Below are 15,905 nucleotides of genomic sequence, written 5' to 3' on the forward strand. Positions count from 1 at the left end.
GGTGGAAAGCTCTCAGCTTTCAGCCTGTACCATGTGGCCTGATCTTAGTAGGGATTGGTGGCCAAAAAATCAGAAGTCAGACAATCCAAAACTAGTGGACAGCCACTATTATCTTCATTATAGTCCCACGAGGAGACACTGAAAGGGAACAGCATTCTTCAGCTATCAGCAGAGATCTCTCTTACTTGCTAACTCTCTCGATAATCTCCACAAAATATAGCTTCTCCCCAGGCTCCTTCTCCACTCTAGGACTTTCTCCAACCCAGCCAGTGCAGCCTTTCTTTATATTTTTCCCCCAACCTACCATCTTGGACTCAGCTGTGGTTGTGTAACTCCCTTGACCTTGAATTGCTGTGGGATGTCCTCACTTTGAATGTGTGCACCGAGTAGAATCTGTAAGGTGGACCCTCCTGAGGTGTGGGGTGGTCAGGGAGTGGAGGTGTGCTCAGAGTGCAGAGCTGAACACCTTCCTTTCATTTCTGCCACGGTTTCCTCCTGGTTAAATCCGTGTGGTTCTCTTTAGGAGGAATGGAGCGTCTGCGTGGCCCATGGGGAGACCCTTCCACTTGGCTGTCCCACCCCTTTCCGAGGGCCTGCGTGTGGTGCTCCTGCAGGGTTGCATTTTCAGTGCAGCCTCTTGAAAACCCTCCAGCTGGAGAACTCAGATCCTCTGGGAGATTCAACACATCAGGTTTTAAATGTAATCACAATCTCTTTCAGGGCCTTTGACCCCTGTAACATGAGGGAATTCTTTCCCTCAGGAGGCAGAGAGGGCGTTCGTGAGAAGGGAAGCCCACTGAGAACCTTCTCCATCCTCTTGGGGGTCTGAGAGGCACATCAGTGTTTTTGATGACCCGTTCTGTCCCACTGGAAGAAAATTAGGGGCATAGTCTCTCACTGATCTCTGGGCCGACGTGAGAAGCTCCCTTAGGAGGATAAGAAAACAGTTTCACCCCGCCCCAGTCCCAGGAATCTTGTTTTTTGGGGTATGATTTAGGAGGCCGAGTCTGGCCATCACCACCAGTCACCACCACAGCTCCCAGTTCTGTCCTGGTAGCTTGGCTCACAGCTCCATTACTTGCTCTTGCTCCTTGACAACAAGAATTCAAGCAGCCTTTAGGATTGTGATAAAGTCTCCTGTTTTTTCAGAAATTCTTGGCTATACGTTCTTCTCATTAAGACTTGATTTGTGTGCTTCTGGCTCTCCAAGCTGTGTTCTGCCGCCTGTGGTGGAGAGCCCACTATAAATGTTTTTTGATTCTTAGCAGAAGAGCCGAATGTACCTCCTCTTATGTTAATCACAGGCTCGAATTCAATGCACCAATCCCAGCACCTTCCCTGTTTGCCACATATTTTCTCTGCACGCAAAGAAAATCTCTTTGTTTAAAAGGGAGAAAACTTTGTTTTGAAATTGATATTTATTTCATCAATGTAATATTCCCAATATGCAAAATGTTTGATAATCTAAAGAATATATTACTTAGGGCAGTTTATGTAATTTATAAATAAATATACATAAATGCATATATTCAGAAATTTTTACTGATAGGATGCATGATCAGTACATCATGTGTGTATTGATCGTGCATGAGAAAGTTCCCTTTCCCAACTTTTTGTTTTGAAACACTTCAAATCTGTGGAACAGTCGCAAGAATAGTATAACGGACAGTCTTTTACTCTTTACATAACGATTCATGTAATAATCGTTAACAGTTTACTGATTGCTGTGTTTTGCCTAATGGGTGGGGGGTCTGTTTATTTTTGCCGAATCATTTGAGAGTAAGTTGCAGACATAATGATACTTCACCCCTAAATATGTACCGGGTATTTCTGAAGAACAGGAGCGTTCTTGTCTGTGACCCCTGTGCAATTGTCACATGGAGGAATCAACGCTGAGACAATACTGTAACATACTGGTGTCTAATATACAGTCAACATTCAAGTGTGGGTTTTGGTAACTTGGAATCCATGAATGATTACCAAGATCAGTCCCTGTGGACCTGCACTTAGTGGGTGGCATTTCCTTGTCTCAAGTGCTTGCTCTACTGGTGACATTTCATTGGCTGAAGAGCAACTGACTCAGGGTCCCTTCCCCCGCTGTTGTTGGCATTTCATTTCCTGTCCATTTCCTAAGCTGCTGCGGTTATTCTTATACTTTTTTGATAGCGAGTCCCACAGCAGCTGTCAGTTTCCTAAGGGATTGCCTCTCTCCTGAATGGAACCAGTTCAAAAGTTTTGAACTTGTCTAAGCATGTCTACCATCAGCTCCTCTCTGCCTGGAAAGAAATTTAATTTCTTAAGAAGTTCTGTATGTTATAGTAGATAAAAACAAATTTCCAGTTCAGGAAATTCGATTCAGGTATTGACTCAGGCTTCCTCATTTAGTGAAGTCACACAAGACGTTATAAATCTGATTTTCCTCCATGTCATATAATTCCAGTCTTCGAATAGTTTCTACCATTCCTCTGACTTTCTAGAGGTATTGGAGGAAACGTCAGAGTTTAGATCTGGTCAGCTTGTGCTCCATGCACCATAATTCTTATACAGTCACAGTGAAGACGCACTCTAAATCCAAGACTAGATAAAGATTTAAATCTCTGACAGTAGCTTCTAAATAGAGTCTATGTAAGTCACAGCCATCCAGAATCCTTCATCAATAAATAAGCAGCAGTCCAGCAACTAAATGGTAAGAGAGAGATATACAAAGAGGGGTTTCATTCATCAGGAACAGCAATAGTTTTAAGCATCGACTCATTTCTCTTTGTCTCTTATTTCCTGGCTACATGACACCTATACCTCCCCACCATTCCCTCATCCGCCAAGTTTCTACAGCAAGCGGTTCCTGCAGCCTAGTTAATATAGACTCTGTCACCTTTGTCCCCACTTGTCTCTCAGCTCTTTATCATGTAGCTCAATTTCGTCTTTCAGGTTTTCTTCTTCCCTGACACTCCCCGTTGCCCAGAATCTGTTGTAGGAACAATAGGGTGGGAGGAGAAGCAGCAGGAAAACATCCTTCCTTCTTAGGAAGAAGGGATGGGATGGAAGGGAGAATGCAGCAAACACTTATTAGATGGTTTCTTTTCTTTTATTACTTTCATGCAGAATTTAAAAATTATTTTCAACAAAATTGAAACAGAAAATTATAGTTTGCTTCTGTGAGACTATGCCTGTAGGCTTGTCTGAATTGTTAGGAAGCTCGGAACTAAATTCAAAGCTCTACTGGTTTTTCACTTGCTCTTTGTTCATTCCATATCCACTTGTTTATTTGTTTCAAAGTAAATTATTTTGAGCTTTTAAAAAGCTTCTTTGTGAGTATACTTTCTACCGATAGCTTTATAAAGATATAATTCACATACCATAAAACTCAGCCTTTTCAAATGCATATCAGTGTCTTTTTTAAGTATCTTTGCAGAATTGTATAAACATCACTGCTACTAATTTCAGAACATTTTCATCACCCCCAAAAAGAAACCCCATGCCTGTTAGCAGTTACTACCCATTCGCCCTGCCCACCAGCCCCTAGCCTTTTCCGATGTTTCACATAAATGGAATCATACAGTAAGTGGTCTTTCATGACTGACTTCTTTCCCTTGGCGTAATGCTTTCAAGGTTCCCTCATGCTGTAGCATGAATCAGCGCTTCATTCCTTCTTATTGCAGAAATATATTCCACTGTATTTATGTCCCCATCAGTTGATGGATATTTGGTTGTTTTCATTTTTTGGTGATTATGAATGAGTATGCTATGAACGTTTGTATACAGATTTTGTGTGGACATAAGTTTTCAATTCTCTAGAATGTATATACCTAAGAGTAGAATTGATGGGTGATATGTTAACTCGGTGTTTAACATTCTCAAAACTGGCAAACTGTTTTTCACAGCAGCTGCACCATTTTCCATTCTCACCAGCAGTACAGGAGGGTTCCTGTTTCTCCACATCCTCACCAACACTTGCTGTTGTCTATCTTTTTGATTATAGCTATCCTAGTGGATGTTAAGTGGTAGTTCCATTCATATTTATTTTTAATGGTCAGCTGAAAAAATTTTGTCTAATTATGCAAACTACCTCAAATTCTTTTTTATTGTAGTAAAATATACATAACATAAAATTTACCATTTTAACCATTTCTTAAGTGTACACACAGTGTTGCAACCATGACCACTGTCCATTTCTAGAACTTTTTCATCATCCTATGCTGAAACTGTCATTAAACAAAAACTGTGTCATTAAACAATAACTTCCCATTCCCCCTGCTTCTGGTAACTTCTAGTCTACATTTTATCTCGATGAATTAGCCTAGTCTAGTTACCTTCTATAAGTGAAATTATACAATATTTGTCCTCCTGTGTTTGGCTCACTTCCCTTAGTGTAATATCTTCAAGGTTCTTCCATGTTATATTATGTATCAGAATTTCATCCCTTTTTACTCAAATTCTTTTTGTAAGCAGATCTGGTATAATTTTAAACACTAAGCTAATAAAGGAAACATGTCTCACACGCCAGGATGCTCTGTGCTTTGGCTGTAAGATTCTGGAGCAGCTTCTTATCTTAGAGAGAGACAGCCCTCCTGTCCCCTAGCTTGCTGTGGAGTGGCCTGGACATCTTTTCCCTCCCATCCTCATTGGTCAAGTCAGAAGACATTTCTTCTGAAACGTTGCTGATGTAGATTTTCCTGACAGCAGTGATGACGACTGGCTGAGGGGATTTTAGTCGGGGCTTCCTTGTGGTGAAACACTAGAAGAAGAGACGTTTTGCTCTTCCTAATATTTCTAAACCAGGAATAATCCTTTGGTCGGGTCAAAAAGTACAAGTTGCTTTTGCCCAGGGAGCTCGTAGAGCCTGTGTGTCAGTACCAGCAGGCTTTATGTGAGGATTTAACTTCCGGAATCATTCTCTCTACCATTTTATCTCATTGATTTTCCAAATAATGGTATTCCAATATGTTGTTTATAAACTATAACTGACGTATGACATGTTTGTCCAGAACATATGCTTGGCCAAGTCTGTATAACTGGGATGGATTCCATTCTTCATTCATAAAAAAGTTATTAAGTGAATTCCATTGACTTCTGATGAGTCTTGTTTATACAGTTTTCCTAAATAAATATCAAAGGCATTATCAGCATTCTCTTGACTTCTTAGATTAAAACTTTGGAACAGACCAAAGCCATTGAAGACCTAAATAAATCCAGAGACAAACTGGAGAAGATGAAGGAGAAAGCTGAACAAAAGCTAATATCTGTCAAGTCAGAGCTGGACGCGACAGAGCATGAGGCTAAGGAGGATAAAGAGAGGGCCAGGAACGTGATAGAAGTGGTAACCAGAGAAGTGAAGACACTGAAGAAATCTCTGGAAGAAGCAGAAAAGAGAGAAAAGCAGGTGGGTAGAAATCTGGTGACGAAACCCTCTTACTTAGAAAAAAATAGGACAATTCAAAAGCTTGACCATTATTCATACGTGTCTTCATAAACAATTTACAAAGCTTTCAGTATCATTTCAACATCTCTGCCTGCTGTCTAGCATCTCTTTGTCATTAAAAGATCCATTATGATTTACTTTGCTAAGAAAAGTAATTCACATTTTCATGGCACGAAGTGTAGGAAAGAAAAAGACGTTCTTATCAAGGCAATGGAAAGCCTGTGAGAAGCCAGGTTCTGGTTGTGGAGAGGTTTTTTTATTATGTTTGCCAACTGCCTCTGAAGTCTGCATTATCCTACATCTAAGGAGGGCTTCAGCCTCAGGAGGTCAGGATAAACCTTATCTCCAGCAGAGATTGGTTGCAGACAAACGGTCCCAAATCTCAGACAGTGGCACCCAGACTTGATGGCCGACCGAACCCAGATGTAAACCATAAAACAGTACTTATTCGCTCGCTGGTTGCAAGAGGAGAGTTTTATCTGGTGAGCACATCAGGAGGTCAGGCATAAAGAAGCATGTACCGGGCAGCCTGACCCCTACTGCTTTTGGCTCTCATCACTTTCCGAAGTGCAAAAGGGCGTAGAGTGGACTCTGATCCTGGGATGTTTTTTCTCTTCGGCTGCCTCTGCTCTGGCTCATGTGTCAGGCAGAGTTGAGGAAGGCCAAACCATGAGTGAGTGTTCTCAGAGAGAAACTGCTCCGCAGTTAAGAGTTCTGGTCATATTCGAAAGAATGGGAAAGTCTGAGGACAGGAGACGAGGCTGGAGAGAGTGTCACGTTTCCCAAATTGGACTCAGCATAGGAAGAAGGTTGGGAAGCGAGTGACCACATGGTGGGACTGTTTGGAAAGCAATTCTGGCTGCAACATCTGTCTGCAGGTGGATCACACCTTTTCTAAAACGGAAGGAATCTCTGGCGAGGTGTTGCCCAGGTATCCCTGACTATTCTGCTTCTGCTTTAGCCTAGAATCACCAACCAGTCTATGAGAATTCAAAGGGGTGTAGGCTCATTTCAACCATTGTATCCAGTCCTCACCTCTTACCCCCTTTCCCCCATTTTTCCTTTTCTGATGGACTAATAATAGTCCCGGAGGGTCCAACGTTGTGGATTGTGAGATAGCACGATCTGTGTGATGTGATTTGAGCATCATTTAGAAGCCGTCCTATTTTCATCAACTCATACTTTCTTGCCATTTGTTTTTCCTTTAGTTTAAGAACTGCATTGCCCAGTTAACATTCCAGTACTAAAGTGCTTCTCACCCATGGGCACAACCATACCAACATTTCTAAAGCACTTCCTACCTAGCATGCAGAGCACATTCATGGCCATATTTCATTTGATCTGAATTTCAGGGCAGCCCTGGGAGGTAGGTCGATGGTTATACCCCCCATGGAAGTGAGAAAATGAACTTAGTGAGGTCAGAGTCTCTTTCATGGTTGCTTAACTGGGATTCTTGACTTTGGTAGCCAATACCACATTGATTGGCTCATCCTAAAAGTGGTTATGGAATCACTGAGGGTTGGTGCCTGAAAGGACTCGAGAGGTAATTTAGTAGGCTAGCCTTCTTATTTTATAAACTAGAGAACTAAAAGGCTACAGAGAGTAAGTAACTTACCTACCTCATGCACACCTGCATTTTCCATAGTTTTTGTTGTTGTTGTTGCATTTGGCCTAGCAGTAGTTGATACATTTGCTGTCTCAGCTAATGTGTTTTTGTTTGATATTCCAGCTGGTGGACTTCAGGGAGGTGGTTTCCAAGATGCTGGGCTTAAACATGAGTAGTCTTGCTCTTCCTGACTATGAAATCATCAAATGTCTTGAAAGACTGATTCATTCACATCAACATCACTTTGTCACCTGTGCCTGCCTCAAAGATGTGACTACCAGGCAAGATAGACACCCACAAGGCCACCTCAGAATTCTTCATTGAACACCATATCTCTTGAGGGATATGGAGCTAAGAGATGGGACACAATGCTCAATTTCACAAACTCCCTAAACCTTTGATATTTGATCAGTGTGTGACTATTATATACTTTGGTGAGAGGGTGAGAATCCATTATAGGGAACAAAGAATCTGTAAGGTGCCCACCGTAGATAAATGGTCGGCACTAAAAACACCTATATTTCATTTGCTAGCACTTTGGGACCCAGAAGAATTCCACTAGGTTGCATATCTAGAACGGGAAATGTCGGTAGGAAATTAACATTTATGGGGTGTCTATTATGAGCTGGGGGCTTTACTACCCAATTAATTCTTATAATAACCACATGGAGAAGCTTTAATGTTTTTATTTTACAACCTCTGTGGGGCACAGTGAGGGTGTTACCTACCCAAGGGTGCAATTGGTTTGTTACAGAACCAGGATGCATCAAAGGCCGTCTCTTCTCGGTCTGCTATTCCACACGCCTTCAGTTTCTCCAAATCCTCATGAGTCTGGTGAAAATAGTCTGCACAAAGGAAGGAAAACATCCATGCTATCAAGAATTGAAGTCCAGAAGTAACTGAGGTTACTTTACGATATCTTCCAAAAGCAATACACCTAATTATTTGGCCAAAACATGAATGGTCCGAGGCCCTGTAAGAAACTTACCTGTTTTAAATATTGCTCCCAGATTGTGTTTGGCTTTAGTTTTTAATGTCTGAACAGGGCTGATCTCAGTACTTTAAAAATGATACCTTTAACATGAAACCTGTAAGACGAAGAAATCCTACAAAGTTTTACTCAGCAATATATCAAGTGCATTCGCAGCAAGGGTACTTTTTCAGGATCAGGATTTTCTTATGAATTTCTCTCACTTTCTTCATTCCTTTTAAATTTCTATTTCACAAATATTTTTTTCAGGAAATTACGTTCTTCACTGAGAAAAACGTGTTACTCTTTTGGGCAATTATCTGATTTCTGCCATATGAAATTATTTTTTATAGTCCCTGAAAAAAAGCATTGGTGGCTAATTAAAGGAGAGGGAAAAAAACAGGTTACAACCAAGGATGGAAACTCTAGAAGAAAGGAAATGAGGTTGGCACCTATAGGTTGGATGACAGACCCCACAGGGATTGCCGCCAGGGCTGGGTCATTTCTCTCTGGCTTTCTCCTTCCTGCGAAGGGACAGTATGGAGTAGTGTTTTGCAACTGAGTAAACACACCTATCCAGCCCTGACTGAGCTAGGTCTGCAACGAGCAAAGAAGCAGCCTCGGGTTTTCCCAGGGGAAGGCCTGCATCTCTGGAGGTCCCCTCACTGCTCCAAATGCAGTGGCTGCTGCTTCGGACCCACCCTCAGCCACAGTGGAAGAGGTGATGTCACCTTTGGGTCTCTGGAGGACGGAGTGGCCCAGAGGCTGTGCTTCACTCAGGCCATAGAAAGCTTTCACGGTGAGGGGGTTGGGGGGTGGCCTGAGGCGCCTGAAGACTGTTTTTTGTACATTCTCTCTGCGTGCATTTTCCAAATACAATGTTTAATAAACTTGATTTATTTTCTCTGTGAATTTATTTTCTACATTATTCAAAGATACATTTAATAAGTCATTTAAAAACTGTTATATTATTTTTGCATTTTTGACTTATCATTAATTATATTTCTAGATCCATATAAGAGACTAAAAGTGGTCCATAGTGATTAGTACTGTACTTTCTCTTTCTTATACAAAATTACAGTCCACATACCCGACTATATGTTTCTATATTATTCCCAATGTATGATTCCAGCATATATACAATGATTTTTAACACATGTAGAAATATTAAAAATGTTTGAATATAATTGAATATAATCTTCAGAGATTTCTGGTGGAAAGGGTATATGGGATAAGAAAAAGAAATTCTGTCAGTGTATATAATCCATATGCACATTAACTGTTTGTCATTTGGACACATTGAAAATCCCTTTAGTACAGCCATTTCCTTTCTTGTTAAAATGCCAGTTGGTTGTTGACTTTTCCTCTGTGGCATTCATTCCAGATTTGGCAGGCCAGCTTCATATTTTTGTTAGATTTTATTCTTCCATACTATCCGTGTATATTTTATGTTGTCCAATAAAATGAGTTAGTTTGCTGCGATTTTTCTAGAGTTTTAAAATATTTAGCACTAACTCTTCTACCAAATACACTTGAGTGATACTTGCTACTGAGGCTATTATTCTGGTCATTCGCTGAGACATTTATATATGTGCATAAAGTATCTCAGGGAAAAAATTGAAACCTGATTTGTCTAAATTTCCAATTTTACCTTACAGTCTGTCTCCCAGATGAATAGTGAGTCATTCAAGGTCAAGGGGTGGCGGGCTGAAAAGCTGGTAAAGAATGTCTATATTGTTGCTATTGCAATTATACTTAGGACTTGGAAATGGAGTCTAATTTTCACTGGGGAAAATTTCGTGGTTACATAACCTTTGAGCAGGAAGGTTCTATCCATTTTATGTGGTGGTGATCTTATCCACATTATTGCACATCCCACTTATCTTTTCACCAGCAAGAGAGGTCTGTGTGCTTCTCTTTCCCCTCTGCAGCCGCCATACTGTTATTCCTTCACCTTTGTGTAAAAACCGTCACTTTTTTGAGGCTCCTGCTAACTGATACGTAACTTTTTTCTGGTCCTCATTGAGATTACCTACTACTACTATCCTGTCTATTCTTCCTACTTAAGACTGCTACAAATGGTTCATAGATGTTTTCACGCCCACTGAGTATTGCCTTCATGTTGTGTGACTTCAATGCCTGTAAGCCAAATCCATGTAACACCGTATCTTTAGTTTCTTGGCCTTCTCAGCTCTCATACCTTTACTTCTTGTTGCTTCAGCCACTCACACCCTAGACTGCAGTTTCTAGAAATCCAATTTACACTACCTTAAGCCAAAGAGAGAATTTGGGGGGCTCAATTGAAAGACTCAAGGGTAGCCTAGCTTCAGCATGGCTAGATCCAGGGATTCGAAATTGTTATCTAGATTGTTTTGCGTCTTTCCGTCTTTTACCTCTGCTTGATTTTCTTGTCTTTGCATGTTGGTCTCACTTCCTCCTTCTGCACAGGGGTTCCTTCACGGTGCCAGGAAAGAGGGTCACAAGCAACTAATCAGTCTTTTCCAACTCATGAGCTGAGAGAAAGCGGGGCTCTCTGCCTTTACCATCCATGGAAGAAATCTCAAAGAAGAGTCTGATCTCTTCCTGGTCATATTGCCATCCCTGAACTCACCAGTCAGTATCCCATGCCCACCCTTGCAGTGAGGGTGGGGTGGGTGAGGCTCCAGAATCACATGGAATGACAGAGGGCAAGTTCCCCAAAGGAAGAGAAGGTGGACATCTGTGACGCATGGTCAAATGCAGGGTCTTCTAATCACCTAGACCGTGTCCACTTCTGAAATCTTAAAATTTCCATAACCTCTTATTACCCCACACCTCTATTTCTTACTCCCAAAGAGCTATTCTTTGAGATTTTATGGTCCTCAGATTTTGTCTCCACTACTAGTCTTGCCAGTTCCACTCCATCTGGAACCCGTGTAGATATTACTGTTCATTTCTTCAATCATTCTCTTCCTAGCACTTGAACTCTTTGTTGCCTTGTCATTGTGCCCTCAAATTTGAATTAATCCCAACTACGTGTTTCTGCTGCTTTTCCTGCTCCCCTGAATAAGACTGGAGGAAATCATATTAAAATCACAGTTAAGTTGCATGCCAAATTCATGGTCTCTGATCTCATTTGAGCTCTCTGTATGAACTGGTAATCCACTGTTTTTCTGGTTAGGTCTCACCGTCATTTTCCAAAATGACCATTGCAAATATTCTTCTCTGCCTCGAGGCTCTTCCTCTGTCTCTTTCTTCTTCACTGTTAGCAGATTATCTCATCCCTTATTTCACCCAGAAAATAGAAGCCATTACAGGAAATGCCTTCAATATCAGAGCCTAATATAGACTGATATGTGTCCACACCCAACCTTACCTTTTTCCCCTCTTCCTGTCTCAGGTCTTTTCCCTCTATTTGGCCGCTTTCATCCTCAGCAGCTTAGTTCCACCAGTTATTTTCTGCTCTCTAAATTGTTTTCAATCCTACCTTCATTAGTGGCTTATTTCCATCAGCATTTAAATATGTTTAAGTCTTTCTCGTTTAAAAAAATCACTCACACACAACTTCTACTTAGAGTCTTATTTCTCCCACTTCACAGCTGAACTATTTGAAAGTGTGGTTTATAAAGCTGTCTTTCTGGTCTTACCTTCCATTTATTTCCTCCTTCATTGCAACCTGGCTTCTGTCTCCACTCAACCAGCTCTCACATTTTTGTTAGCAAAACCCTGTTAATTTTCAAGTACTTATATTACTTGATCTTTCTGAACATTTGAAACAATTGACCATTTCCTTTCTGAGACATTCTCTTCCATTAACTTTAATTATGGGACATTCAACTTGCATTTTTTCCTGCCTCTCTGGGTGCTTGAGTTAGATTATTTTAAGGTTGTAGGAAACAAAAATAAAATGAGAGATTAATGTAAGGATAAGCATGGATGTAAGTATGGATGGGAATCTTGACCTGACTGAACTCAGGGAAGAATGGTCCTACATCCTGAGAAGGGGAAGGTAGTTGAATATAAGAACTGGAGTACCCTGTGTGGCTCTCACAGCTGGTACAGCTGGGTTCCCTTACACATTCCACCAATGCAGGTTTTCTATGATGCCAGGTGACTCAGATTCTCTCTGCTTCTGCTTCTAGTGCCTCAGCCGATGCCCTTATCACCTCTTCACTCTGCTTTCTACCTTTAGCTTCTACTTCTGCTTATTCTGGGCTGCCCCTTGTCTATGTTTTCTAATTCATCCTGGCTTTTTTATATATCTTTCCATTTCTGCTCCCACCATTAACTGCTCTTACTGTTTCTCCTCCAGGGGGAGGACCTGATAAGTTGAATTTGTCACTCTTCAGTGTGAGGTACCCCTGTTGGGCAGCACTTTTGCACCATGTCACCTTGGAAGCCAGTGACAAGCCTGTAGATTGGTTTCCTTTAGATCAGACCCCCATTTCTGGTCCAGTCTACTGGGGTCACAGGAGTGGGACCTCATGTCTGTCTCTTGGATGTAAGTGTTCCATGGGGGTCTATCCTAGGTCTCCTTTTCTCACACTTCTCACGCTCTCTAGTGCATTAGCCTTGTGACCTCAGGCAAGTTACTTATCTCTCTGTGCCTCTGTTTCCTCGTCTGTGAAATAGAGGTAATAATACTTACCTGTTACGGATTGAATTGTGTCCCCCCAAAAGATGTGGAAGTCCTATGAATGTGACCACATTTGGGAATAGGGTTTTTGCTGATGATCAAATTAAAATGAGGTCATTAGGGTGGGCCCTATCTAATAGGCCTGGCGTCCTTATAAAAAAGAGGACATTTGGACACACAGATAGACACACACTAGGGAGAGTGCCACGTGAAGATGAAGGCGGAGATGGGGCAATGCGGCGATGAGCCAAGGAATGCCGAAGATGGGAGAGAGAGATCTGTCCTCACAATCCCCAGAAGGAGTCAGCCTCCTGAATGAATCCTTAACCTCGGACTTCTGGCCTTTGGATCTTTGAGAAAATGAATTTCTGTTGTTCAAGCCACTCAACAGAACTTTGTTAACGCAGCCTTAAGAAACTATACACTGTCTTACAAGATTGCTGTAAGGATTAAATAACATAAAGAATTTAGAAAATATCTGTTGCAACATCATCATGTGCAACTTTCCCCAGTCCCGCTTTCTTACTTTCTTACAGATTTTGTTCTAAGTGTGCAATGCACCAGACCCTCAGCATCCAAATTCCCATTTCAGGGTCTTTCCAGGAAACCTGACCTAAAACAGATTCATTCATTCTCTTTGCAACTAGTTATGAAGGTACCAAACCATTTTGGTGTCTTCCATCATGTGGTTTTATCAATCAATCAGTCAATAAGTATTATTGATCACTTGGCAGTATAGGACCCAGAGGAAACAAAAACAATCAAATGAAACCTGAAATATGTATGACTTACAAGTTAGTTTTCTGCTTCTTTTCAGAATTCTCTAGAGATTCATAACTAGGTTCTAGTATAATGTTGAGTACCAAAAAATTTTTATTTTTCCATTTCCTGTCAGTTTCAACAAGGTGGAGTACAGAATAGATGCTACTCCAAGTAAGCAAGAGGGATTTATTACAAGATATTAAGTGGCTTACAGAATCATGTGAGGGCTGAAGAAATAGACTTGAGGTTGAACTTTTCATAGCAACTACCAAAGGCGCACCACAGAACTAAACCACCAAGACAGCTGCTGCTACTTCTACATTCAGAAAGCCAGTGGATCCAGAATCCCATCGACGCTCCCAAGGTCTAGGCACCACCACCTTCTGGGCACCTCCCCTCCCACTGCTAATCCAGACCTCACTGTATGGGCCAGAAAATGGAACCCTTGGACCTGCCGTGGATCTTGTGACCATATGCTGGATCCTCTGCTAATAATGCCACAGAAGACCAAAAGTGCCTACCACATGCTTGCCAACAGAAATAGAAGTGGCAGTAGAGATGTAACCACTGCCATCTTCCTGGTCTCATACTTGGTCACCTGACTGATTAAACCCAAATTACACTGGAATCTTTTCTCAAGAGATCCTGGGAAACACAGTATTTACTCTCCAAATGTCAAAGGCACAGAAAGGCGTCCCAGAACAATGTTTTTCACACTTTTGGACATACTTGACTGTCAAATTTGTTTGACTCACACATATGTACAGTCACATTCGTGTCTACCTGGAATAAAAGATTCACAAGGCAATGAGATGGTCCCTGATGGCTTCTAGTCTAGTGTCTGCTGTGCGATTCCGCTACTCTAGGCTCTTCCACTCCATTAAGAAATGCTGGTCTTGACCCACTCTGTTCATTTTATGACTGACTAATGGATGGCAATTGGCAGTTTGAAAAAATTACGGCACTACCAGAAGGCAGACATGGACGTTGAGTGCCAGTCCACAATATCCACGCTACTGCGCTGTTTCCTCCCCTGCCCCCGAATTAACAGAAAGGATTTAAGGCTGCTCACAGAAGGGCCTTAGTAATACGATATCGTGTACAGTGGACTGAGGGTCAAGACAGTGGGTTTCTAGTCCCTGTAGCGGCAGTTTCTCCTTTGTATAGGAGAGCAGGCTAATAAACCAATTGACACTTACCTGGGAAAAATGAGAAAAAGCGTGATTGGTACCTTGTGATCTTTATAGAGGATGGATTAAGCTCACATGCAGTCCTGATGGCAAATGCACTTGTGAATCAACTGTGGTACTCCTGAAAAATACTAGTTGGCTTTAATTCAGTTCCTGGTTATGCACGTAGGTGTGCAATCCAATGATTCATTCTAAGAGCATGACTATGCATTGAGTGTGAAGCATATGATTAGTTCACCTGCCCCATGTCTGGAAGGCAATTGTTAATGTCACCCTTAAGGTTTGTAAAGAAGTTAATCCCTTCATGTAGAGCTTTTAGTAAAAGCTTATATTTGCCAATGATTGAGGCTTTCAATAAGGACTTTTTCCCTAATGTGGTGCAGATTGGAAGGTAATTGATTTTAAAAAAGAAAAGCCTATCGACAAGGCAGAACAAATAAACATTTAACAGATGCCTAATCTATGCCAAATGGTGTCCCAAGCATTTTCACCTACAATAACTCACATAATCCTCACAACAGTTCTTAAAGGAGGATTTAGGAGTCTCATTTTTATGGATGAGGGGCAAAAAATGTTAAGTGATTAAAAGGGTCTCAGCAAGGTCTTTAACCGGTGGAAGAATGTGGAATCTGCACTCAGTTCTGGCAGACTCATCACAGCTCTTCTTTTCCTACGGTACAAGAATATACTGCTTTCATTATTTGTTCAGGGTGAGTATAAGTGAAAAAAGACTCAAAACAGACTTTCTTAGGAAGAATGAAATTCTTATATTTCAAAAAAAGAGACATTCTAATGGGTACTTAAGCTACCCCTTTTATTGAAAAGTTTCCTAAGCTGCATCTTGCTCTGTATAGGACCTTGTTATCTACAAGCAATAGGGAATTGTGAAGATTTTGTGGTGTGTGTGTGTGAGCATCATTCTAGTTGCACCATATCTTTTGTGATTTCCTTTTGCTAGTGTTAGTGTTTAAATGAACTGGAAGGATTTTTAAGTATCAGAAATGACTCCTCTGGGCACCTCCACTTTGTAAACTTATCATAGCCTGTCATGTATGTGGGGCTTGAGTCATGTATATGGCGGCAGCAGTGTGAGGCCTGCTGAGCTTCTAAAACACACGCCCAAAATCTACAAAGTGTTTATGCCTCTTTAAACTTTTGATTCTTAGCTCAATATTTATTTTTGAATTTTTCCTCTTTTAGCAAAAATACATAAAATTAAGTCAAATATTAGTGTTAAAAAAAGCACACTTCAATGTGATTCTTCACCCAGGCAATTTGATTTTATTACCTTCAGTATGGAAGTTGAGCTGACATATAAGGTGACAGGGTATGTAATATATGAC

The 15,905-nt window shown here is 41.1% G+C and overlaps 1 protein-coding gene across 2 annotated transcripts in view; it reads left to right on the forward strand.

Moving 5' to 3' along the window:
* The window catches only part of CCDC170 (coiled-coil domain containing 170), an 80,310-nt gene extending 71,189 nt beyond the window's left edge, over positions 1 to 9,121 (forward strand). The window contains exons 9-10 of one of the 2 annotated variants that reach the window (XM_033103032.1): positions 5,144 to 5,380; positions 7,149 to 9,121. In XM_033103032.1, the coding sequence (XP_032958923.1) occupies positions 5,144 to 5,380; positions 7,149 to 7,349 (438 nt within the window). In that variant the 3' untranslated portion in view covers positions 7,350 to 9,121. The remainder of the gene's footprint in view (positions 1 to 5,143; positions 5,381 to 7,148) is intronic. The other variant, XM_033103031.1, reaches the window with a different exon arrangement.
* The last annotated feature ends 6,784 nt before the right edge of the window (positions 9,122 to 15,905 follow it).

Source organism: Rhinolophus ferrumequinum, chromosome 3, assembly GCF_004115265.2.
Source record: "Rhinolophus ferrumequinum isolate MPI-CBG mRhiFer1 chromosome 3, mRhiFer1_v1.p, whole genome shotgun sequence".
Taxonomy (NCBI): domain Eukaryota; kingdom Metazoa; phylum Chordata; class Mammalia; order Chiroptera; family Rhinolophidae; genus Rhinolophus; species Rhinolophus ferrumequinum.